Consider the following 27,752-nt stretch of genomic DNA (forward strand, 5'->3'; position numbering starts at 1 on the left):
GAAATAGTTTCTATCTACCCTATCAAATCCTTTAATCATCTTCAACACCTCAATTAGATCACCCCTTAATCTTCTATATTCAAGGGAATACAAGCCCAGTCTATGCAACCTAAGCTCGTAATTTAACCCATTTATCCCCGGTATTATTCTGGTGAATCTGCGCTGCACTCCCTCCAAGGCCAATCTATCCTTCCTGAGGTGCGGTGTCCAGAACTGAACCCAGTCTCCAGATGTGGTCTAACCAGAGCTTTATATAACTGGAGCAAAACTTCCACCCCTTTGTATTCCAGCCCTCTCGAGATAAAGGCCAACATTCCATTGGCCTTTTTAATTCTTTTTTGTACCTGTCCACTAGCTTTTAGTGATTTCTGTACTTGGACTCCTAAATCTCTCTGCTCCTCCACAGTTCCTGGCTTGTCAACATTTAGAAAATACTCTGATCGATCTTTCTCGGGTGGATGACCTCACACTTCCCCACGTTGAACTCCATCTGCCCCAGTTTTGTCCACTCACTGAATCTATCAATGTCCCTTTGACCAATGACCAGCACACTCCCATGCCCTATATGAATCAGTGCTTTAGGATGGCAATTATGGGCTCAACTAAACCCCGGCTTTGCATTGTACCTCTCCTCAGCTCTTTCCTCCGATATTATTGTTATATATTCATATTGAATCCACTGACTTGCAGAACATACACCTGCATCAGTCAACTGGATTGAAATAAAATATATTGTAGCAACTTCCAGTTATTTTAATGTAGTTGCACACAACACCCAGGAATAAGTTAATGATCACAATGATGCTAACGGAAGGTATTTGTTTACAGCTGAGTTGGGTCATGATCAGGGTATAATTCTATTTACAACACACATGTTGCACAATCAGAACAGTGAGTCAACATCAGGATATTGCAAGTTAACATTCGAAGGTGGGTTGAGATATAGGTTGAGGTTTCTCAAGTTATCTCTTAACTCCTGAGTTGAATGACATCACTTCTGATCATTCCCGTCACCAGGCAAGAAGAGTTGCATCGCTCACAATCCTAATCTGCATCCTGCACGGTGAGTTCCATCAATCCTGATCCTTCTCTTCACCGTGTGTGATGATATAGCACAGGTTTTTATAGTCGAGATTGCCCGAAACATCAGGAGGGAACGCAGTAAACATCTGCTCACACTAGAGGCAAAAGAGTGAAAAGGACAGGATGAAATTCACAGTAATCACAGACGCAGCAACCAGGACTTTAGTTGGTTGATGGAATTTTAAATCTTTCAAGCCCAGTGTAGTGTAGTTCATTTTACCATGTGGGGATTCTCACTAAGAACTTCTGCCCTGAACATCAGAACCCCCAGACTGGTAAGATTATTACCCCATTGTCCAAAATACTCCAGGCAAGGAATACATGGGAGTATTTATACACCAATGCTACAATCATAATGGGAATGCAATCTAAACCAAAAGTTAGGACCTGACCTGATACCGAAGCAAAGCAGGCTCTTAACTCCAGATTTATATTACACAAGTTTAGTGTCAGTGCAAAACAGCTTCTGACACTAAACTTTTAGTGTAAATGCACATTGCATGCATGCGTGCATTGTGTGTGCATAGTGTGTGCATATGTATATGTGCACATGTAGGAGTGCATATCTGTGTGCATGGTGTGTGCATGTGTACATGTGTGTGGGGGTGTGTGCATGTGTACGTGTATGTGTGGGTGTGTACATGTGTATGTGTATGTGGGGGTGTGTGCATGTGTACGTGTATGTGGGGGGGTGTGCATGTGTACATGTATGTGGGGGTGTGTACGTGTGTATGTGTATGTGTGGGGGTGTGTGCATGTGTATGTGGGGGTGTGTGCATGTGTACATGTATGTGGGGGTGTGCGCATGTGTACGTGTATGTGGGGGGGGTGTATGTGTATGTGGGGGTGTGTATGTGTATGTGGGGTGTGTATGTGTACGTGTATGTGGGGGGGTGTACGTGTATGTGGGGTGTGTATGTGTACGTGTATGTGGGGGGGTGTACGTGTATGTGGGGTGTGTATGTGTACGTGTATGTGGGGGGGTGTACATGTATATGGGGTGTGTATGTTTACGTGTATGTTGGGGGGGTGTACGTGTATATGGGGTGTGTGCATGTGTACGTGTATGTGGGGGGGTGTACATGTATGTGGGGTGTGTATGTGTACGTGTATGTGGGGGTGTGCATGTGTATGTGGGGGTGTGCATGTGTACGTGTATGTGGGGGAGGGTGTACGTGTATGTGGGGTGTGTATGTGTACGTGGGGGTGTGTATGTGTATGTGGGGGTGTGCATGTGTGCGTGTACGTGGGGGGGGGTGTATGTGTATGTGGGGTGTGTATGTGTACGTGTATGTGGGGGGGTACGTGTATATGGGGTGTGTGCATGTGTACGTGTATGTGGGGGAGGGTGTACGTGTATGTGGGGTGTGTATGTGTACGTGGGGGTGTGTATGTGTATGTGGGGGTGTGCATGTGTGCGTGTACGTGGGGGGGGGGGTGTATGTGTATGTGGGGTGTGTATGTGTACGTGTATGTGGGGGGGTACGTGTATATGGGGTGTGTGCATGTGTACGTGATACTAAGAATATCCCAACACTGGACAAACAGGGGGCTCTACGGGGGGAGGAGCTAAATACGATTAAAATCACTCAGGAGATGGTACTCAGTAAAATAATGGGACTCAAAGCGGATAAATCCCCTGGACCTGATGGCTTACATCCTAGGGTCTTGAGGGAAGTGGCAGTAGGGATTGTGGATGCTTTGGTGATAGTTTTCCAAAATTCCCTGGACTCAGGAGAGGTCCCGGCAGATTGGAAAACTGCTAATGTAACACCGTTATTTAAAAAGGGTAGTAGGCAGAAGGCTGGAAATTATAGGCCAGTTAGCTTAACATCTGTGGTGGGTAAAATTTTGGAGTCTATTATTAAGGAGACAGTAACGGAACATTTAGATAAGCATAATTTAATAGGACAAAGTCAGCATGGCTTTATGAAGGGGAAGTCATGTCTGACAAATTTGCTTGAGTTCTTTGAGGACATAACGTACAGGGTGGATAAAGGGGAACCAGTGGACATAGTGTATTTAGACTTCCAGAAGGCATTCGACAAGGTGCCACATAAAAGATTATTACTTAAGATAAAAAATCACGGGATTGGGGGTAATATTCTGGCATGGGTGGAGGATTGGTTATCGAACAGGAAGCAGAGAGTTGGGATAAATGGTTCATTTTCGGACTGGCAACCAGTAACCAGTGGTGTTCCACAGGGGTCGGTGCTGGGTCCCCAACTCTTTACAATCTATATTAACGATTTGGAGGAGGGGACCGAGTGCAACATATCAAAATTTGCAGATGATACAAAGATGGGAGGGAAAGTAGAGAGTGAGGAGGACATAAAAAACCTGCAGGGGGATATAGACAGGCTGGGTGAGTGGGCGGAGATTTGGCAGATGCAATATAATATTGGAAAATGTGAGGTTATGCACTTTGGCAGGAAAAATCAGAGAGCAAGTTATTTTCTTAATGGCGAGAGACTGGAAAGTACTGCAGTACAAAGGGATCTGGGGGTCCTAGTGCAAGAAAATCAAAAAGTTGGTATGCAGGTGCAGCAGGTGATCAAGAAAGCCAACGGAATGTTGGCTTTTATTGCTAGGGGGATAGAATATAAAAACAGGGAGGTATTGCTGCAGTTATACAGGGTATTGGTGAGACCGCACCTGGAATACTGCATACAGTTTTGGTCTCCATACTTAAGAAAAGACATACTTGCTCTCGAGGCAGTACAAAGAAGGTTCACTCAGTTAATCCCGGGGATGAGGGGGCGGACATATGAGGAGAGGTTGAGTAGATTGGGACTCTACTCATTGGAGTTCAGAAGAATGAGAGGCGATCTTATTGAAACATATAAGATTGTGAAGGGGCTTGATCGGGTGGATGCAGTAAGGATGTTCCCAAAGATGGGTGAAACTAGAACTAGGGGGCATTATCTTAGAATAAGGGGCTGCTCATTCAAAATTGAGATGAGGAGAAACTTCTTCACTCAGAGGGTGGTAGGTCTGTGGAATTTGCTGCCCCAGGAAGCTGTGGAAGCTACATCATTAGATAAATTTAAAACAGAAATAGACAGTTTTCTAGAAGTAAAGGGAATTAGGGGTTATGGGGAGCGGGCAGGAAATTGGACATGAAGCTGAGTTCGGATCGGTCAATGCCCTGTGGGTGGCGGAGAGGGCCCAGGGGCTGTGTGGCCGGGTCCTGCTCCTACTTCTTGTGTTCTTTAGATTTGTGGTTGGGATCAGATCAGCCATGATCTTATTGAATGGCGGAGCAGGCTCGAGGGGCCGATTGGCCTACTCCTGCTCCAATTTCTTATGTTCTTATGTTCTTATGTACGTGTATGTGGGGGTGTGTATGTGTATGTGGGGGTTGTGCATGTGTACGTGTATGTGGGGGTGTGTACGTGTATGTGGGGGGGTGTATGAGTATGTGGGGGGGTGTGCATGTGTACGTGTATGTGGGGGGGTGTACGTGTATGTGGGGGTGTGTACGTGTATGTGGGGGGGTGTATGAGTATGTGGGGGGGTGTGCATGTGTACGTGTATGTGGGGGTGTGTATGTGTATGTGGGGGTGTGTACGTGTATGTGGGGGTGTGTATGTGTGTACGTGTATGTGGGGGGGTGTATGTGTATGTGGGGGTGTGAATGTGTATGTGGGGGTGTGAATGTGTATGTGGGGGTGTGCGCATGTGTACGTGTATGTGGGGGTGTGTACGTGTATGTGGGGGTGAGTATGTGTATTATGGGGGGGTGTACGTGTATATGAGGGTGTGTATGTGTATGTGGGGGTGTGTACGTGTATTATGGGGGTGTGTATGTGTATTATGGGGGTGTGTACGTGTATATGGGGGTGTGTATGTGTATTATGGGGGGGTGTACGTGTATATGAGGGTGTGTATGTGTATGTGGGGGTGTGTACGTGTATTATGGGGGTGTGTACTTGTATTATGGGGGTGTGTATGTGTATATGGGGGTGTGTACGTGTATATGGGGGGGTGTATGTGTATATGGGGGTGTGTATGTGTATATGGGGGTGTGTATGTGTATGTGGGGGTGTGCGCACAGTTTCCACCATGGTCAGCTTCACCAAAAGCAAAATATTGCAGATGCTGGAAATCTGAAATAAAAACAGAAAATGCTGGAGAAGCTCAGCGGGTCAGATAGTATCTGTCTTCGACCTGAAACGTTAACTCTGTCTCTTTCTCCACAGATGCCGCCTGACTTGCTGAGTGTTTCCAGCATTTTCTGTTTTTATTTACAGTCGGCTTCACGGTCAGGGCAAAACTATCCTGGTCTGGGATCTAGGTGAAAATTTGGGAAATAAAAGGCTGATCTTGAAGTTCAGAGGGCAGAGGCTGGGACCTTTAACACAGAGGGGTTGATTATAACCTGAAGCAGGATCAGGACAGTGAGGACACATCCAATTGTAACTCCCCGCACACCCCACTCACGCCCAGTGGGGTGAGATAAGGTCGCCCCCAGTATGTCTGTGCAGAAATATGTCCTGTTGCTGGAATGTGAAAATGAGAATACACTTTAATGGTGAATTTTCAGAGGCTCCAACCCTGACACAGCACCTTGCTCAAAAGTGGTTGGCCTTGATTTTAAGTCAGGGTGGGATCGGTCTATGCGGGGGGCCAGAACGAGTGACAAACTCAGCCCCAACCCGGCAAGGAATCGCTGCCTGGCCGGTGGGCGGGTCGGGAATTTGGGCAGCAGGAGGCCGCTGCCAGGGTGCCACGGGAACGGTCCCCGGCAGTCAGGTCAGTGATGGGGGGAGTGCGGAGTGGGACCAGAGGTGATCGCGATCAGGGGGAGTAGAGTAGGGTGGAGCCTGGGACAAGAGAGGCCCATGATTTCCTTGTTGTGCCCAGAGGAGTTCTCCTGCCCCTCCTGGCCCACAAGGAAATTTTTAAGAATTAAAAACTTACCGTGCTGGGCTCTTCAGGCCCTCGATCCAGTTCCCAGCAGGTTTGGCCCAGTGGGGAAGCCACCACTGCTCCCCTATTCGGGCCTTGAGCTAAAATAGCAGATCAGATCCCGATGACAACATCAGAGCTTGATCTGCATAGATAAAGAGGACTTAAAATTGCAGGCGGTCAGATCAGGGCATTAAAGGAGTGAGTAAAGCACGGTTTCTGCCACATGGAGGGAGTTAAAAAAAAGTCCATTAACTTTAATCCCTGGTAAATCAGGAGTACTGTGAATTGGGTGTGTTAGCCTCTGCCCAACTCTCCAGTCTGACTCCCTGCCTGCACCAAGAGCTGAGGCTCTGTGATTAAGTGTAGAAGCAGTTGTGTTACTTGAGCTACATGAGTTCTTAGTTAATTGTCAAATTTTAGTAAGAAATGGCCAATCAAAGAGGATTGATTTCTGCCAGTCCAGGGTCATTTAATGTTATATAGTTAGTGGTTCTGTTCAGGGATTAGATCATGACTGCACAATCTATATTTCATATAAAACCCTTATAGCTCCTGACTGGACTCAAGTCACAAGAGGTGAAAGAGTTCTATCTGGGCTGGGATTGAAGAAATTCAGATTTAGTCATTGCCCTGTGATTCTCTGAGAGGGCAACGTTCTTCAGTCAGTGACATCAGAAGACAATGACGTTGCTTGATTACTTTTGACATCTGCCTTTCCAATGAAACTAATGCCAGCTGCATTACCCACTGAGCTGGCTTAACATGAATTAGGTAAGTGGAATTTCAAATCATTTTGCTCTACTGCAGAATGGCGGCAGGGAAAATGGCCACAGAGTTTGAGAAAAAAAAGATGCTGGTCATAGTTAAGAACTGTTGGGCTCAATAAATTACATTGGAAGTAGTAACTCCTGCCATGTGCCTGTGAGTTTAGAAAATGTTGATGATAATGTATAATGATCAGTGCTAGAATCCAAGTAAAACCTGAGATATAAAGGTTGAACATGAAATCATTACCTCTGCTTCAGAAAATCTGTCAGCTTGGGTCATCAACGTTTTTTTGATGCTACAACAGAAAAGAGATAGTTTAGAATACATAGTGCAGATAGTTAGATAGTTAGATAGATAGTTAGATAGATAGATAGATAGATAGATAGATAGATAGATAATAGATAGATAGATAGTTAGATAGATAGATAGTTAGATAGATAGTTAGATAGATAGTTAGTTAGATAGATAGTTAGATAGTTAGATAGATAGTTAGATAGATAGTTAGTTAGATAGATAGTTAGATAGATAGATAGATAGATAGATAGATAGATAGTTAGTTAGATAGATAGATAGATAGTTAGATAGATAGGTAGATAGATAGTTAGATAGATAGATAGTTAGATAGATAGATAGTTAGATAGATAGATAGATAGTTAGATAGTTAGATAGATAGTTAGATAGATAGATAGTTAGATAGTTAGATAGATAGTTAGATAGATAGATAGATAGATAGATAGATAGTTAGATAGATAGTTAGTTAGATAGATAGTTAGATAGATAGATAGATAGTTAGATAGATAGTTAGATAGATAGATAGATAGTTAGATAGATAGTTAGATAGATAGATAGATAGATAGTTAGATAGATAGATAGATAGTTAGATAGATAGTTAGATAGGTAGATAGATAGATAGATAGATAGATAGATAGTTAGATAGATAGTTAGATAGATAGTTAGTTAGATAGATAGTTAGATAGATAGATAGATAGTTAGATAGATAGATAGATAGATAGATAGATAGATAGATAGATAGATAGATAGATAGTTAGATAGATAGATAGATAGTTAGATAGATAGATAGTTAGATAGATAGTTAGATAGGTAGATAGATAGTTGGATAGTTAGATAGATAGTTAGATAGGTAGATAGATAGTTGGATAGTTAGATAGATAGTTAGATAGGTAGATAGATAGTTGGATAGTTAGATAGTTAGATAGATAGTTAGATAGATAGATAGATAGATAGTTAGATAGATAGTTAGATAGATAGATAGTTAGATAGATAGTTAGATAGGTAGATAGATAGTTGGATAGTTAGATAGTTAGATAGATAGTTAGATAGATAGTTAGATAGGTAGATAGATAGTTGGATAGTTAGATAGTTAGATAGATAGTTAGATAGATAGATAGATAGATAGTTAGATAGATAGTTAGATAGATAGATAGTTAGATAGATAGTTAGATAGATAGATAGATAGTTAGATAGATAGTTAGATAGGTAGATAGATAGATAGATAGATAGATAGATAGTTAGATAGATAGATAGATAGATAGTTAGTTAGATAGATAGTTAGATAGATAGATAGATAGTTAGATAGATAGTTAGATAGATAGATAGATAGATAGATAGATAGATAGATAGATAGATAGTTAGATAGATAGATAGTTAGATAGATAGTTAGATAGGTAGATAGATAGTTGGATAGTTAGATAGATAGTTAGATAGGTAGATAGATAGTTGGATAGTTAGATAGTTAGATAGATAGTTAGATAGATAGATAGATAGATAGTTAGATAGATAGTTAGATAGATAGATAGTTAGATAGATAGTTAGATAGATAGTTAGATAGGTAGATAGATAGTTAGATAGTTAGATAGATAGTTAGATAGATAGTTAGATAGTTAGATAGATAGTTAGATAGATAGATAGATAGATAGTTAGATAGATAGTTAGATAGATAGTTAGATAGATAGTTAGATAGTTGGATAGTTAGATAGTTAGATAGATAGTTAGATAGATAGTTAGATAGTTAGATAGTTAGATAGATAGTTAGATAGTTAGATAGATAGATAAAAAGAAAAGAAAGTCTTGCATTTATATTGCACCTTTCACGACCTCAGGATGGCCCAAAGTGCTTTACAGCCAATGATAGGTAAATAGATAGATAGATTGGTGTTGACTCATTGTTAATATTCAGCAATGTTAGAGGCATTGAATATCTATAAAGAACAAGAGACATCTGGAATGCTCCAGAGAACTATGCTTGAACGGGTTTAGAAAGTATTTTTGAACAATTCATGCCAGGATTGAAACCCTTCCAGTTTGTAGCAACCTTCCAATACACTTCCTACGGGGATAGGGTGGGGGAGTGGGACTGGCTGGATTGTTCGTGCATAGAGCCGGCGCGGACTCGATGGGCCGAATGGCCTCCTTCCACGCTGTAACCTTTCTATGATTCTATGATTCTGATTGTTACTTGCTTGTTATAATATACAAAGATCCCGAAGGTGGTTTTAGAATGTCCTCTTTTCCATGTTTTCCATATTTCTGCCACAATTTATGCACTTTAGGAAGGATGTGAAGGCCTTAGAGAGGGTGCAGAAAAGATTTTCTAGAATGATTCCAGGGATGGGGAACTTCAGTTACATGAATAGACTGGAGAAGCTGGGGTTGTTCTCCTTAGAGCAGAGAAGGTTACGAGGAGATTTGATAGAAGTGTTCAAAATCATGAAGGGTCTAGACAAAGTAGATAGAGAGAAACTGTTCCCATTGGTGGAAGGGTCAAGGACCAGAGACACAGATTTAAGGTGATTGGCAAAGGAACCAAAGGTGACATGAGGAAAAACCTCTTTACACAGCGAGTGGTTATGATCTGGAATGCACTGCCCGTGGTTATGATCTGGAATACACTGCCCGTGGTTATGATCTGGAATACACTGCCCGTGGTTATGATCTGGAATACACTGCCCCTGGTTATGACCTGGAATACACTGCCCGAGGTTATGGTCTGGAATGCACTGCCCGAGGTTATGATCTGGAATACACTGCCCCTGGTTATGATCTGGAATACACTGCCCGAGGTTATGATCTGGAATGCACTGCCCGAGGTTATGACCTGGAATACACTGCCCGAGGTTATGGTCTGGAATGCACTGCCCGAGGTTATGATCTGGAATACACTGCCCCTGGTTATGATCTGGAATACACTGCCCGAGGTTATGATCTGGAATGCACTGCCCGAGGTTATGATCTGGAATACACTGCCCGAGTTTATGGTCTGGAATACACTGCCCGAGGTTATGGTCTGGAATACACTGCCCCTGGTTATGGTCTGGAATACACTGCCCGAGGTTATGGTCTGGAATGCACTGCCCGAGGTTATGATCTGGAATACACTGCCCCTGGTTATGATCTGGAATACACTGCCCGAGGTTATGATCTGGAATGCACTGCCCGAGGTTATGATCTGGAATACACTGCCCGAGGTTATGATCTGGAATACACTGCCCGAGGTTATGATCTGGAATACACTGCCCGAGGTTATGATCTGGAATACACTGCCCCTGGTTATGATCTGGAATACACTGCCCCTGGTTATGGTCTGGAATACACTGCCTGAGGTTATGATCTGGAATACACTGCCCGTGGTTATGATCTGGAATACACTGCCCGAGGTTATGATCTGGAATACACTGCCCCTGGTTATGATCTGGAATACACTGCCCCTGGTTATGGTCTGGAATACACTGCCCCTGGTTATGATCTGGAATACACTGCCCCTGGTTATGATCTGGAATACACTGCCCGAGGTTATGATCTGGAATACACTGCCCGAGGTTATGATCTGGAATACACTGCCCGAGGTTATGGTCTGGAATACACTGCCCCTGGTTATGGTCTGGAATACACTGCCCGAGGTTATGGTCTGGAATACACTGCCCGAGTTTATGGTCTGGAATACACTGCCCGAGGTTATGGTCTGGAATACACTGCCCCTGGTTATGACCTGGAATACACTGCCCGAGGTTATGGTCTGGAATGCACTGCCCGAGGTTATGATCTGGAATACACTGCCCCTGGTTATGATCTGGAATACACTGCCCGAGGTTATGATCTGGAATGCACTGCCCGAGGTTATGATCTGGAATACACTGCCCGAGGTTATGATCTGGAATACACTGCCCGAGGTTATGATCTGGAATACACTGCCCCTGGTTATGGTCTGGAATACACTGCCTGAGGTTATGATCTTGAATACACTGCCCCTGGTTATGATCTGGAATACACTGCCCGAGGTTATGATCTGGAATACACTGCCCGAGGTTATGATCTGGAATACACTGCCCGAGGTTATGGTCTGGAATGCACTGCCCCTGGTTATGGTCTGGAATACACTGCCCGAGGTTATGGTCTGGAATACACTGCCCGTGGTTATGATCTGGAATACACTGCCCGAGGTTATGATCTGGAATACACTGCCCCTGGTTATGGTCTGGAATACACTGCCCGAGGTTATGGTCTGGAATACACTGCCCGAGGTTATGATCTGGAATACACTGCCCGAGGTTATGGTCTGGAATACACTGCCCGAGGTTATGGTCTGGAATACACTGCCCGAGGTTATGGTCTGGAATACACTGCCCGAGGTTATGATCTGGAATACACTGCCCGAGGTTATGATCTGGAATACACTGCCCGAGGTTATGGTCTGGAATACACTGCCCGAGGTTATGGTCTGGAATACACTGCCCGAGGTTATGATCTGGAATACACTGCCCGAGGTTATGATCTGGAATACACTGCCCGAGGGGGCGGTGGAGGCAGGGTCAATTGTGGCTGTGCCATAACCATTCCATGATTCTGTGATTCTATGATTCTGCCCCCATGTAAAATTGGGCCTAAATTCCTGACGGGTGGAGAAAGCACATCTTCCACCTCCTCCCCCTACTTTGGGGTGGGGGGTCTGGGGAGTTCCATTGCTAACCTGGAAATTCCTCCTCTTACATCAACCCTGTCGAACCAATAGCAGCCGGGAACTGGCATGGAGTCCTTTCTGGGCTTTCGGAAGGCCCCAAAACTGCTCTAAACAAAATTAATCATAGAATCGTACAGCACAGAGGTAGGTCATTCAGCCCATCATGGCTGTGCTGGCTCTTTGAAAGAGCTGTCCAATTAGACCCACTAATCATTCACAGATGAGGGCAGTGACCTTCAAACTGATGGCACTTTGCTGCCTTCAGAACTTTCTAAAACTCGCTCCCTTATATCAGTGGGAAATCAAAGATTACAGACCTGAAAACAAATGTTAAAATTGACAATTGCTATTTTCTCATACTAAGAAAAGAGAAAAGGGAAGGGTCGTCCATCACTAATTGTAAGTACACGGTGTCCCAAATATTTTTCATTTATACTGATCCAGTACTCAATATCCCACATTATTCAGGTCAACTATGGTTCGAAGGAAGGGGGTGGGGAAGATGGAATGGTGGAGAGAGGACAATGAAAAATGGGTGGGGACGGGGAGAAGGAAGGAAACGAGGAGAGGAGAGAAGAAGGATGAGGAAAGGGATGGGAGTGGAGAAGGGGTAAGGAATGGTGGATGGGGGTGGTGAGGGAGAGTGACATGGATGGAGGGAAGAGGAGGGGAAGGGGATGGGGAGGTGGTCAGGGAGGGTAAAGAGAATAGGGGAAGAGGAGGACAGGTGGGGCAGAAGGAATGGGGGCTGTTTGGGTGATTATTGATTAGGGAAAATAGTTTCCCAAGGCTCTGTGAAAGAGGGGGGCAATGAGCCCTGATCAGTGGAGAGGGAGTGAGTCAGAGTGTGGAAAGGTTGATTTCCTATCCCAGTGGGAGTGGGTTGAACAATAAAACATTAGCAATTGTCTGTACTTGTGGATGATGGACTGGCAGAAGGACAGGTGGACAGGCCACAGAATTGGATAGTGTGTGAGGACCTGGGGGAGGCAATGGGCAGAGGGAGGGAATGGGCAGGTGGAGGGAGTGAGCAGGCGGAGGGAGTGAGCAGGCGGAGGGAGTGGGCAGGTGGAGGGAACGGGCAGGTGGAGGGAGTGGGCAGATGGAGGAAGCGGGCAAATGGAGGGAGTGGGCAGGTGGAGGGAGTGGGCAGGCGGAGGGAGTGGGCAGGTGGATGGAATGGGCAGGTGGAGGGAGTGGGCAGGCGGAGGAAGTAGGCAGATGGAGGAAGCGGGCAAATGGAGGGAGTGGGCAGGTGGAGGGAGTGGGCAGGCTGAGGGAGTGGGCAGGTGGATGGAATGGGCAGGTGGAGGGAGTGGTCAGACGGAGGGAGAAGGCAGGCAGAGGGAGGGGGCAGGTGGAGGAACAGTTTATTGTGTGAAACCGATAAGGGGAACGATCCGGGGCAAGTGAATGTGCGGATAATAAATTAAAGAGATCTGTGGCATCAATGATTGATTGTGGAGGGACCTGGAGGTGGGAAATCTCTCAGAAAATGCACACAATGGGGTATTGAGGGGGAAGTCTAGTTGAGCTATAAAGGGTCAAAAAGATTCCTGACAGGTTTACATTTAAATGTCAATACTTACCTTCTTTACGTACTTATAGCAACATGAGACAACAAAGGCCCAAAAATTTAGGCAGCTCCACAATGACACTTAAAAGCCTGTAAATTCATGCAGATTATCAGTTTATTTGGCACTTTCAATATGCTATGCAGGAATGTTAGCAGCTAACGTTATGTGACATTTAACATTGAACAACCCTATCACAGGTACCTTGCAGATAAATTTTTGACAATCCATTGAGATAGTATGACACAGGACTTTAGTGCATGGAATGTTGTGACCCACTCAGCAATTTTAGTATATAATAGTTGGTATAAATCTTCACATTGATGGGGGCTCTGGTGTGGATCTTTCTATCTCTACATTTCAGTGGGTGAGCTCAGGCAAGAGAGATCCATTTCTTAGCGGTCCTATCAGTCTGTTTTCAGGTTAACCTGAGTTGACTGTTCCTTTCCGTGGTCCTTAATGAGTTTTTACTGTGTTCATGAGAGTGAGGTCAAACTGCTCTGCACCTTCTCCATGGACATAGATAAATATAGGACTTCACAGAGGAATACAAGGCTTTATTTTATTTTTAATTTTTTTTTATTCGTTCACGGGATGTGGGCGTCGCTGGCAAGGCCGGCATTTATTGCCCATCCCTAATTGCCCTCGAGAAGGTGGTGGTGAGCTGCCTTCTTGAACCGCTGCAGTCCGTGTGGTGACGGTTCTCCCACAATGCTGTTAGGAAGGGAGTTCCAGGATTTTGACCCAGCGACAATGAAGGAACGGCGATATATTTCCAAGTCGGGATGGTGTGTGACTTGGAGGGGAACGTGCAGGTGGTGTTGTTCCCATGCGCCTGCTGCCCTTGTCCTTCTCGGTGGTAGAGGTCGCGGGTTTGGGAGGTGCTGTCGAAGAAGCCTTGGCGAGTTGCTGCAGTGCATCCTGTGGATGGTGCACACTGCAGCCACAGTGCGCCGGTGGTGAAGGGAGTGAATGTTTAGGGTGGTGGATGGGGTGCCAATCAAGCGGGCTGCTTTATCTTGGATGGTGTCGAGCTTCTTGAGTGTTGTTGGAGCTGCACTCATCCAGGCAAGTGGAGAGTATTCCATCACACTCCTGACTTGTGCCTTGTAGATAGTGGAAAGGCTTTGGGGAGTCAGGAGGTGAGTCACTCGTCGCAGAATACCCAGCCTCTGACCTGCTCTCGTAGCCACAGTATTTATATGGCTGGTCCAGTTCAGTTTCTGGTCAATGGTGACCCCCAGGATGTTGATGGTGGGGGATTCGGCGATGGTAATGCCGTTGAATGTCAAGGGGAGGTGGTTAGACTCTCTCTTGTTGGAGATGGTCATTGCCTGGCACTTATCTGGCGCGAATGTTACTTGCCACTTATGAGCCCAAGCCTGGATGTTGTCCAGGTCTTGCTGCATGCAGGCTCGGACTGCTTCATTATCTGAGGGGTTGCGAATGGAACTGAACACTGTGCAGTCATCAGCGAACATCCCCATTTCTGACCTTATGATGGAGGGAAGGTCATTGATGAAGCAGCTGAAGATGGTTGGGCCTAGGACACTGCCCTGAGGAACTCCTGCAGCAATGCCCTGGGGCTGAGATGACTGGCCTCCAACAACCACTACCATCTTCCTTTGTGCCAGGTATGACTCCAGCCACTGGAGAGTTTTCCCCCTGATTCCCATTGACTTCAATTTTACTATGAGGTCATGTATTATAGAGGAATACATGACCTCATAGAGGAATACAGGACCTCATAGAGGAATACATGACCTCATAGAGGAATACAGGACCTCATAGAGGAATACATGACCTCATAGAGGAATACAGGACCTCATAGAGGAATACATGACCTCATAGAGGAATACAGGACCTCATAGAGGAATACATGACCTCATAGAGGAATACATGACCTCATAGAGGAATACAGGACCTCATAGAGGAATACAGGACCTCATAGAGGAATACATATGTTCACACAGGAATACAGATGTTCACACAGGAATACAGATGTTCACAGAGGAATACAGGTATTTATAGAGGCATGCTCTAAAGGTGAACACTCACAACCAAAGAGAATGTTAAAAATATTAGTACTTGGGACACACTGGGGGTAAGTGATTTCCTGCTGTGCTACATGCCCTGAATGATGCCTCTGCTTCAATCTACAACACGTGGAAAGAACAGCAAGTTTGTTTGTTTTACACTTACTCTTCTGCTTTGATGTGTCCATTGGCCTCTGGGTCAAAAATCTTAAAAGCATTTAGAATTGTTTCTTCTGGATCAGTACCTGGAGAAAAGCACAGGAAGAAATCGATCATTAACAGTCACAGTTGGGATTCAGGACACAAAATGTAATGCTGTGGTCACTATCTACAGATACTCTCTCTTTCTGCCTCAGGTACAATCTATGGTTGTAAGATCTGTTCAATATTTTGGGGCTGGTTTTATGATGCCACCTTTCCTCTGCCTTCTTTCAGCACCAGTAAGTAACAATCGTTAATCCACTTTGCACTTCAGTGACGGTTTCACCTCCAGTCCAATACTGGTCATTTTATAGTAGCATTTACTGATAACCCCACTTCTAAACTGAGAGGAATGCAGAGGCAATAATATATTTCTAATTGATTGAATTGACCTGAAATTGACACTAAAGCATCAAGTGAAGAGGAGCTCAACTTCGAAAGAACAGGACGTGTTTTATCATCAGATTCATCAGACTGCGTAATGCTTTGGAAGGAAGTATGTCACTGTAGGCAAATGATGGCCCTCTCAGCATCACTCAACATTGATGGGCTCAGCTAAATAAACACATCGTGGTTTCACCTCTGGGACCTGGCTTTTAGAGACAGTTCATCTCCCTCTGCCAGCTGTACATAATGATAAATTTGTACAAAACATTGGTTGGGCCACAGTTTGAGTTCTGAGTGCAGTTTTTGGCACCCCATTATAGAAAGGACCCGAAAGCCACAGACAGCGTACAGCGTAGATTCACAAGGATGATGTTGGCGATGGGAAACTATAGTTATAAGGAGAGATTTGAGAAACTGGGGCTATTTACACTGAACAAGAGAAAGCTAAGAATCGTAGAATCATAGAATCATACAGCACAGGAGGAGGATATTTGGCCCATTGTGTCTCTGCAGGTTCTTTGAACACCTCTATCAAACCTCCCCTTAACCTTCTCTGCTCTAAGGAGAACAACTCCAGCTTCTCCAGTCTATCCACGGAACTGGTCCCTCATCCCTGGTACCATTCTAGTAAATCTCCTCTGCCCCCTCTCTAGGGCCTTGACATCCTTCCTAAAGTGTGGTGCCCAGAATTGAACACAATACCCCAGCTGAGGCCTAACCAGTGTTTTATAAAGGTTTACAATAACTTCCTTGTGTTTGTACTCTATGCCTCTAGTTATAAAGCCAAGGAAGAGATTAAATAGGGTTTTTTTTTAAATTATGATGGGCTTTAATGGCGTGAATAGAGAAAGACTATTTCCTCTGGTTGGGGACTCAGTGATGAAGGGTCATAAATTTGGAACAGTCACTAAGAGAGTGAGGAGATAGGTTAGGAGAAATTTTAATCAGAGGGTTGTTGGAGCATGGAACAATTTGCCACAGAGAGTGGTTGAGGCAGAAACCACTGCATCTTTTAAGGGAAAATGGGATAAATATTTGAAGCAGAGAAAGATACAAGGCCATGGGGAGAGTGTGGGGCAGTGCACAGACCCATTCGCCTCTTGTGCTGTAAACTTCAATGGTTCCATATGATATAAGTTTGTGCGTCTCAGCTCAGTTTATACTGAGCACAAGAGGACCAACGATTCACAGCAATTTGACACTAGAAATTACTTGCGGCAATATCAGTGGCCCAATGCTTAACATGTTTGTAATGACATCCCACTTCCAACTATTTAAAATAAACAGGTTAACCCGTCCCTTAGAATAATACACAGGAAGGTCACATAAACCAATTGCTAACAGTGATTTTCTGGGTAATATCACTCAGTCAGGATGTCAGGTCCCAGAAATGGAAACATTCACAATCCTGCCCTTGGGATATTCTTCCTGACACTAAGACTATTTATTAGACCAGAAAATAGGAAGCTTCATTCTGAATGGAGTCAAACTGGCAGCGGGTGGCAAATCTTAAAAATGCTTAATTTCCAACACCTTTGAGCAAAAAAAATGAAAAAAACGAGTGAAATGGAGAGTTTGTATCGGGCAGCAGGCGGGTACAGACACAGCTAGTATTATGGAAAGGACAGTTAGTATTATGGAAAGGACAGCTAGTATTATGGAAAGGACAGCTAGTATTATGGAAAGGACAGTTAGTATTATGGAAAGGACAGTTAGTATTATGGAAAGGACAGTTAGTATTATGGAAAGGACAGTTAGTATTATGGAAAGGACAGCTAGTATTATGGAAAGGACAGTTAGTATTATGGAAAGGACAGCTAGTATTATGGAAAGGACAGTTAGTATTATGGAAAGGACAGCTAGTATTATGGAAAGGACAGTTAGTATTATGGAAAGGACAGTTAGTATTATGGAAAGGACAGTTAGTATTATGGAAAGGACAGTTAGTATTATGGAAAGGACAGTTAGTATTATGGAAAGGACAGCTAGTATTATGGAAAGGACAGTTAGTATTATGGAAAGGACAGCTAGTATTATGGAAAGGACAGTTAGTATTATGGAAAGGACAGTTAGTATTATGGAAAGGACAGTTAGTATTATGGAAAGGACAGTTAGTATTATGGAAAGGACAGTTAGTATTATGGAAAGGACAGCTAGTATTATGGAAAGGACAGTTAGTATTATGGAAAGGACAGTTAGTATTATGGAAAGGACAGCTAGTATTATGGAAAGGACAGTTAGTATTATGGAAAGGACAGCTAGTATTATGGAAAGGACAGTTAGTATTATGGAAAGGACAGCTAGTATTATGGAAAGGACAGTTAGTATTATGGAAAGGACAGTTAGTATTATGGAAAGGACAGCTAGTATTATGGAAAGGACAGTTAGTATTATGGAAAGGACAGCTAGTATTATGGAAAGGACAGTTAGCATTATGGAAAGGACAGCTAGTATTATGGAAAGGACAGTTAGTATTATGGAAAGGACAGCTAGTATTATGGAAAGGACAGTTAGTATTATGGAAAGGACAGCTAGTATTATGGAAAGGACAGCTAGTATTATGGAAAGGACAGTTAGTATTATGGAAAGGACAGTTAGTATTATGGAAAGGACAGTTAGTATTATGGAAAGGACAGTTAGTATTATGGAAAGGACAGTTAGTATTATGGAAAGGACAGCTAGTATTATGGAAAGGACAGTTAGTATTATGGAAAGGACAGTTAGTATTATGGAAAGGACAGCTAGTATTATGGAAAGGACAGTTAGTATTATGGAAAGGACAGTTAGTATTATGGAAAGGACAGTTAGTATTATGGAAAGGACAGCTAGTATTATGGAAAGGACAGTTAGTATTATGGAAAGGACAGTTAGTATTATGGAAAGGACAGTTAGTATTATGGAAAGGACAGCTAGTATTATGGAAAGGACAGTTAGTATTATGGAAAGGACAGTTAGTATTATGGAAAGGACAGTTAGTATTATGGAAAGGACAGCTAGTATTATGGAAAGGACAGTTAGTATTATGGAAAGGACAGCTAGTATTATGGAAAGGACAGTTAGTATTATGGAAAGGACAGCTAGTATTATGGAAAGGACAGTTAGTATTATGGAAAGGACAGCTAGTATTATGGAAAGGACAGTTAGTATTATGGAAAGGACAGTTAGTATTATGGAAAGGACAGCTAGTATTATGGAAAGGACAGTTAGTATTATGGAAAGGACAGTTAGTATTATGGAAAGGACAGTTAGTATTATGGAAAGGACAGTTAGTATTATGGAAAGGACAGTTAGTATTATGGAAAGGACAGTTAGTATTATGGAAAGGACAGTTAGTATTATGGAAAGGACAGCTAGTATTATGGAAAGGACAGTTAGTATTATGGAAAGGACAGCTAGTATTATGGAAAGGACAGTTAGTATTATGGAAAGGACAGCTAGTATTATGGAAAGGACAGTTAGTATTATGGAAAGGACAGTTAGTATTATGGAAAGGACAGCTAGTATTATGGAAAGGACAGTTAGTATTATGGAAAGGACAGTTAGTATTATGGAAAGGACAGCTAGTATTATGGAAAGGACAGTTAGCATTATGGAAAGGACAGCTAGTATTATGGAAAGGACAGTTAGTATTATGGAAAGGACAGCTAGTATTATGGAAAGGACAGTTAGTATTATGGAAAGGACAGTTAGTATTATGGAAAGGACAGCTAGTATTATGGAAAGGACAGTTAGTATTATGGAAAGGACAGTTAGTATTATGGAAAGGACAGCTAGTATTATGGAAAGGACAGTTAGTATTATGGAAAGGACAGTTAGTATTATGGAAAGGACAGTTAGTATTATGGAAAGGACAGCTAGTATTATGGAAAGGACAGTTAGTATTATGGAAAGGACAGTTAGTATTATGGAAAGGACAGTTAGTATTATGGAAAGGACAGCTAGTATTATGGAAAGGACAGTTAGTATTATGGAAAGGACAGTTAGTATTATGGAAAGGACAGTTAGTATTATGGAAAGGACAGCTAGTATTATGGAAAGGACAGTTAGTATTATGGAAAGGACAGCTAGTATTATGGAAAGGACAGTTAGTATTATGGAAAGGACAGCTAGTATTATGGAAAGGACAGTTAGTATTATGGAAAGGACAGCTAGTATTATGGAAAGGACAGTTAGTATTATGGAAAGGACAGTTAGTATTATGGAAAGGACAGCTAGTATTATGGAAAGGACAGTTAGTATTATGGAAAGGACAGTTAGTATTATGGAAAGGACAGTTAGTATTATGGAAAGGACAGTTAGTATTATGGAAAGGACAGTTAGTATTATGGAAAGGACAGTTAGTATTATGGAAAGGACAGTTAGTATTATGGAAAGGACAGCTAGTATTATGGAAAGGACAGTTAGTATTATGGAAAGGACAGCTAGTATTATGGAAAGGACAGTTAGTATTATGGAAAGGACAGCTAGTATTATGGAAAGGACAGTTAGTATTATGGAAAGGACAGTTAGTATTATGGAAAGGACAGCTAGTATTATGGAAAGGACAGTTAGTATTATGGAAAGGACAGTTAGTATTATGGAAAGGACAGCTAGTATTATGGAAAGGACAGTTAGCATTATGGAAAGGACAGCTAGTATTATGGAAAGGACAGTTAGTATTATGGAAAGGACAGCTAGTATTATGGAAAGGACAGTTAGTATTATGGAAAGGACAGTTAGTATTATGGAAAGGACAGTTAGTATTATGGAAAGGACAGTTAGTATTATGGAAAGGACAGCTAGTATTATGGAAAGGACAGTTAGTATTATGGAAAGGACAGTTAGTATTATGGAAAGGACAGTTAGTATTATGGAAAGGACAGTTAGTATTATGGAAAGGACAGTTAGTATTATGGAAAGAACAGTTAGTATTATGGAAAGGACAGTTAGTATTATGGAAAGGACAGTTAGTATTATGGAAAGGACAGCTAGTATTATGGAAAGGACAGTTAGTATTATGGAAAGGACAGTTAGTATTATGGAAAGGACAGTTAGTATTATGGAAAGGACAGCTAGTATTATGGAAAGGACAGTTAGTATTATGGAAAGGACAGTTAGTATTATGGAAAGGACAGCTAGTATTATGGAAAGGACAGTTAGTATTATGGAAAGGACAGCTAGTATTATGGAAAGGACAGTTAGTATTATGGAAAGGACAGCTAGTATTATGGAAAGGACAGTTAGTATTATGGAAAGGACAGTTAGTATTATGGAAAGGACAGCTAGTATTATGGAAAGGACAGTTAGTATTATGGAAAGGACAGTTAGTATTATGGAAAGGACAGTTAGTATTATGGAAAGGACAGTTAGTATTATGGAAAGGACAGTTAGTATTATGGAAAGGACAGTTAGTATTATGGAAAGGACAGTTAGTATTATGGAAAGGACAGCTAGTATTATGGAAAGGACAGTTAGTATTATGGAAAGGACAGTTAGTATTATGGAAAGGACAGCTAGTATTATGGAAAGGACAGTTAGTATTATGGAAAGGACAGCTAGTATTATGGAAAGGACAGTTAGTATTATGGAAAGGACAGTTAGTATTATGGAAAGGACAGCTAGTATTATGGAAAGGACAGTTAGTATTATGGAAAGGACAGTTAGTATTATGGAAAGGACAGCTAGTATTATGGAAAGGACAGTTAGCATTATGGAAAGGACAGCTAGTATTATGGAAAGGACAGTTAGTATTATGGAAAGGACAGTTAGTATTATGGAAAGGACAGTTAGTATTATGGAAAGGACAGTTAGTATTATGGAAAGGACAGTTAGTATTATGGAAAGGACAGCTAGTATTATGGAAAGGACAGTTAGTATTATGGAAAGGACAGTTAGTATTATGGAAAGGACAGTTAGTATTATGGAAAGGACAGTTAGTATTATGGAAAGGACAGTTAGTATTATGGAAAGGACAGTTAGTATTATGGAAAGGACAGTTAGTATTATGGAAAGGACAGCTAGTATTATGGAAAGGACAGTTAGTATTATGGAAAGGACAGCTAGTATTATGGAAAGGACAGTTAGTATTATGGAAAGGACAGTTAGTATTATGGAAAGGACAGCTAGTATTATGGAAAGGACAGTTAGTATTATGGAAAGGACAGTTAGTATTATGGAAAGGACAGTTAGTATTGGTGATAAATATACACGATGTCAGCAATTTCATAAACATTTATGCGCGGTTCTTTGTCACATCCTGTAATTTATCTCGCCACCTCCAATCATTTCTTGCTCCTTTTACCTTTCAGTTTCTCACCGAACATGGTGAGGAAGACGGTGAAGTTTATCGCTCCCGGTGCTTCCTGCAGCATCGCTTCCAACTCCTCGCTTTTCACGTTCAGTTGGCCTGAAACCAATTGTAATGCACAAATTATTAAAAACTTTAAAGAATGAATTCACTCCATGTACCCAAAACCCACCCATGTATAAAAACTTCCCTGAAATGCTTCAAACTCTGTGAAGCCTTTCTGAAGTGTAAATGACCAAACGTTTCCCTACCCAGAGCTGCGAAGGTGTCTCTCAGGTCCTCCTTACCGATGAAGCCGTCTCTGTTCTGGTCCATGATAGTGAAAGCCTGGAGGAGAAAGGGTGGATTGGAGTTTGAGCTTTACGTTATGTGCGACCAGATAGCTCCTTCAGGTAACTGATAGATACATTCTTTCTTCGCTGGGTAAGTGTTACGGAGATTGACACTTTTTATATTTTATAGCACCAATATTGTAGCTCAGAGTTTTAGTCTAGTTTTTGTTACAATGTTAAATTTAGTATGTTTATTTTCATGTCTAATGTTTAAGGTAAAAGACTACAGGGCGCTGGTTTCTAGATTCTGGTTGGACACCGTTTGATGTTGGAGGGTAAATTGACTGAGGAAGTTAGTCCCTAGATTTGGGTTCTGGTTCTGGTCAGTGCCACACTCACCTCTTTAAACTCTTGGATCTGAGTTTGGTCAAACATTGAGAAGACATTGGAACTTGCTCCCTCTACCTTCTTCTTCGCCTTCTTTGGGGACTAAAACAGATCAAAAGACGGACAACTTCAAACTCTGAGATAACAGGAAGAGGAGCAAAGTACAGGTCATGGAGAATAGAGAAAAGGCGAGGAGAGAAAAACCAAGGAAAGAAAAAAAATTATGTGCTCTAAAATTATGACTTCCAACAATTGCCATCTTTACTCTAAGGTAGTCACTGTAACTTAAATGAATCCGTGCATTGCTGGAGGACTTCAAGGTCCTGGCTTCCTACCATCTCGATGCTGATTCCTGTATCCCCTCAACAGACAGACAATCCAGACAAAAGAAGGTGTGACCATTCTCTTATATATAGATTCGGCGGGGAGTAAAAATATACATGCTCCAAGTTTAGATACGGGAACTAACCATGGCAAGTGTTCAGATCGGTAATCTGATAGGCTTGCTATCTGAAACACGCCTGACCTTCAGGCCACAGAGGGAGAAGGTTAGAGCCTTTTAGATAATCCAGGAGATCGGGTGGTCCCGGGACACCGGCTCGACATGTGCCTCCAACAGCTTGTGACACCCACCCCAGCCTTTAGGCTGAGCAGACGAGGCGGGGTCAGGATGAGAAGCGCCACAGACTCGGCCATTCACTTACAGGCAGCAATCGCTCTGATTGGTGGGGTGGAGGGGCTAGACTGTAAGCTGCCCCCATGGGCACCGCAGGCTGATGGAGAACACCATTCCTTTATTCATTGAACCTTTCCTCTCTCAGTCCCTTCAATTCCTCTCTCAGATCTCAAGCTGAGACTATGTAAATATCATCACATTCATATTGTGTGGGCCGAGGTTTTATAGTAAATCTGCGACCCCCCGCCTCCATCTATTTCAAATTTAATTTTACAAACATAATATTTATTTCACTTAGCCGAAGAGGGATGATTGTTAGCATCTCCTACTGAGCTGGAAAGAACAACTTGAAGCTTAAAATAGTGCAACAGGAATGAACCGTATGCCGAGCGTGTAACATAATATCTGTTAGGGATTCCATTAGATTGTTCCTGGAAGGATGAGAAGGCTTTTGTTAGCGAGTCCTTGACCTGATCCCCAGGGGAATGGTGCCACGGGCCCCATATCCAACGCCTAATATAGTCAGAATAGGGACGGTCACTGTGTTTGCAAACTAACTATGTCGAGATGATGTGATTGGTATAACATGTAGACAGACTGGCAAAGTCAAGATCTAAATGTGAAGATACATCAACAGCCATCAATTAACTGTGCAGTGCCAAATTATACAGCATTGACCGGGCTTTTAAATCTCTCATACTTTGGCTTGAGATTTCCTGAACAATTCCCTGATTGTCTCCTCGCATAAATCCAGCTCACGGTTTCATTCTGCAATGATGACATCCCATTGCCCGCAGTCTGCTACCCAAGGCTGCTATTAACTGACATTGAGCTAGCGTTTCATTCTTTTGAGACCTTACTATATCCTGTAAAAGTGTCATTTTTCTTCAGGATTTAGATGGTATCCCATAAACTTCCTGGATTTTTGATTTCATAGTTTATGATGTCATCTGACCCTTCAATGAAATTAAAACTTCATTAGTCTCTGTGGACCATTCACAGTTCTATATACTGTTTAATGTAAAGCACAGAGTGCTTCAATGGGTTTTGAATTTAGAATAACAAACGATTTTGCAAGAAATTCATATTTTCTTCTTCCCACTTCCTCATTCTCTCCTCTCTCCAAAGGGGAGGCTTGTTCCCTGGACACTGTCTGACCTCCAGTACCCCAGCCAAGTGCTCATTCTTTAAATCTGAGCCTGCTTAATGGGGCCTCAAACATCTGCATGTGTCATAAGAACATAAGAAATAGGAGCAGGAGTAGGCCATACGGCCCCTCAAGCCTGTTCCCCATTCAATCAGATCATGGCTGATCTTCGACCTCAACTCCACTTTCCCGCCTGATCCCCATATCCCTTGATTCCCCTAGAGTCCAAAAATCTATCGATCTCAGCCTTGAATATATTCAACGACTCAGCATCCACATCCCTCTGGGGGAGAGAATTCCAAAGATTCACAACCCTCTGAGTGAAGAAATTCCTCCTCATCTCAGTCCTAAATGTCCAACCCCTTATCCTGAGACTATGCCCCCTAGTTCTAGACTCTCCAGCCAGGGGAAACAACCTCTCAGCGTTTACCCTGTCAAGCCCTCTTAGAATCTTATATGTTTGAATGAGATCACCTCTCATTCTTCTAAACTCCAGAGTGGATAGGCCCATTCTATGCAACCTCTATTCATGTGACCCTCGCATTCCAGGAATCAATCTAGTGAACCTTCGTTGCACCGCCTCTAAGGCAAGTATATCCTTCCTTAAATAAGGAGACCAAAACCGTACGCAGTACTCCAGGTGAGGTCTCACCAAAGCCCTGTACAACTGTAGTAAGACTTCCTCACTCTTGTACTCCAACCCCCTTGCAATAAAGGCCAACATGCCATTTGCCTTCCTAATTGCTTGCTGTACCTGCATGGTAACTTTTTGTGTTTCTTGTACGAGGACACCCAAGTCTTTCTGAACACCAACTTTCAATAGTTTCTCAACATTTAAAAAATATTCTGTTTTTCTATTCTTCCTACCAAAGTGAATAACCTCACATTTCCCCACATTATACTCCATCTGCCACCTTCTTGCCCACTCACTTAACCTGTCTATATCCCTTTGCAGACTCTTTGTGTCCTCCTCACAGCTTACTTTCCCTCTTAGCTTTGTATCATCAGCAAACTTGGATACATTAGACTCGGTCCCTTCATCTAAGTCATTAATATAGATTGTAAATAGCTAAGGCCCAAGCACCAATCCTTGTGGTACCTCATTAGTTACAGCCTGCCAACCTGAGAATGATCCGTTTATCCCTACTCTCTGTTTTTTGTCCTTTAACCAATCCTCTATCCATGCTAATATGTTACCCCCAACTCATGAGCCCTTATCTTGCGTAACAACCTTTTATGTGACACCTTATCGAATGCCTTTTGAAAATCCAAATACACAACATCCACTGGTTCCCCTTTATCCTCAATTACATCCTCAAAACACTCTAAGATATTTGTCAAACACGATTTCTCTTTCATAAAACCATGTTGACTCTGTCTAACCCTATTATGATTTTCTAAGTGCCCTGTTACCACTTCCTTAATAATGGATTCCAGCATGTTCCCGACGACTGATGTCAGGCTAACTGGCCTGTAGTTCCCTGTTTTCTCTCTCTTTCCCATCTTGAATAGCGGGGTTACATTTGCCACCTTCCAATCCACTGGGACCGTTCCAGAACCTAGAGAATTTTGGAAGATCATAACCAATGCATCCACTATCTCTACAGCCACCTCTTTTAGAACCCTAGGATGTAGGCTATCAGGCCCAGGGGATTTGTCGGCTTTTAGTCCCATTAGTTTGTCCAGTATTTTTTCTCTAGTGATATTAATTGTTTTACGTTCCTCACTCTCATTTACCCCTTGGTTCCCCACTATTTCTGGTATGCTTTTTGTGTCTTCTACTGTGAAGACAGATACAAAATATTTGTTTAACGCATCTGCCATTTCCTGATTCCCTGTTATAATTTCTCCTGTCTCAGCCTCTAAGGGACCAATGTTTACTTTTGCTACTCTCTTCCTTTTTACATTCTGGTAGAAGCTCTTACAATCCATTTTTATAGTTCTTGCTAGTTTACTTTCATATTCTATTTTCTCCCTTTTTATCAATTTTTTTGTTGTCCTTTGCTGGTTTCTAAAACTCTCCCAATCCCCAGGCTTATTACTCTTCTTGGCAACATTATAGGCCTTTTCGTTCAATCTAATACTCTCCCCAACTTCTTTAGTTAGCCACGGGTGGATCACTTTTCCCGTGGAGTTTTTATTTTTAATGGAATGTATATTTGTTGAGAATATTGAAATATTTCTTTAAATGTTTGCCATTGCTTTTCAACTGTCAAACCCTTTAATTTAATTTCCCTTTCTACCTTTAACAACTCACCCCTCATACCTATGTAATTGGCTTTATTTAAGTTTAAGACTCTAGTTTCTGACTTAAGTATGTTACTTTCAAACTCAATGTGAAATTCTATCGTATTATGATCGCTCTTCCCCAGAGGTTCTTGTGAGATTACTAATTAACCCTGTCTCATTGCACAATACAAGATCTAAAATAGCCTGTTCCCTGGTTGTTTCCATGACATATTGTTCTAGGAAACCGTCTCGAATACATTCCATGAACTCGTCTTCCAAACTGCCTTTGCCAATTTGATTTGCCCAGTCTATATGCAGATTAAAGTTCCCCACGATGACTACATTACCTTTGTTACAAGCTCCTATTATTTCGTGATTAATACTCTGTCCAACGGTATAGCGAATATTAGGGGGCCTGTAATCTACTCCCACCAGTGTTTTCTGCCCCTTGTTATTTCTTATTCCCACCCAGACTGATTCTACTTCCTGATCCTCCGAGCCAAGATCCTTTCTCACCACTGTACTTATGACATCCTTTATTATCAGGGCTACCTCCACCCCACCCCCCTCCCCCTTATTAGGGCTCCTTATCCATTTTGCCTGCTTTTCTAAATGTCATGTACCCTGGAATATTTAGTTCCCTTGGTCATTTTGCAACCACGTCTCTGTAATGGCTATTAGATCAAACCCACTTATCTCTATTTGTGCAATTAATTCATCCATCTTGTTATGAATGCTCTGTGCATTCAGATAAAGAGCCTTTAATTTGGACTTTTTACCATTTTTTCCTGCTTTAAGCTTACTTGCTGTTGCACTA

The 27,752-nt window shown here is 42.4% G+C and overlaps 1 protein-coding gene across 1 annotated transcript; it reads right to left on the reverse strand.

The window, feature by feature from the left end:
* Positions 1-805: 805 nt before the first annotated feature.
* Positions 806-23,260, reverse strand: LOC137299242 (myosin regulatory light chain 2B, cardiac muscle isoform-like). The gene is made up of 7 exons (XM_067967904.1): positions 23,219-23,260; positions 22,896-22,985; positions 22,476-22,551; positions 22,219-22,323; positions 15,517-15,595; positions 7,012-7,060; positions 806-1,178 (listed from the first exon to the last, which is right to left on the reverse strand). Exons 1-7 carry the CDS (start codon positions 23,219-23,221, stop codon positions 1,074-1,076), a joined length of 507 nt encoding a protein of 168 aa, XP_067824005.1. The 5' UTR covers positions 23,222-23,260; the 3' UTR covers positions 806-1,073.
* Between the last annotated feature and the right edge of the window lie 4,492 nt (positions 23,261-27,752).

The sequence above is a fragment of the Heptranchias perlo genome, chromosome 28 (assembly GCF_035084215.1).
Source record: "Heptranchias perlo isolate sHepPer1 chromosome 28, sHepPer1.hap1, whole genome shotgun sequence".
Lineage (NCBI taxonomy): Eukaryota > Metazoa > Chordata > Chondrichthyes > Hexanchiformes > Hexanchidae > Heptranchias > Heptranchias perlo.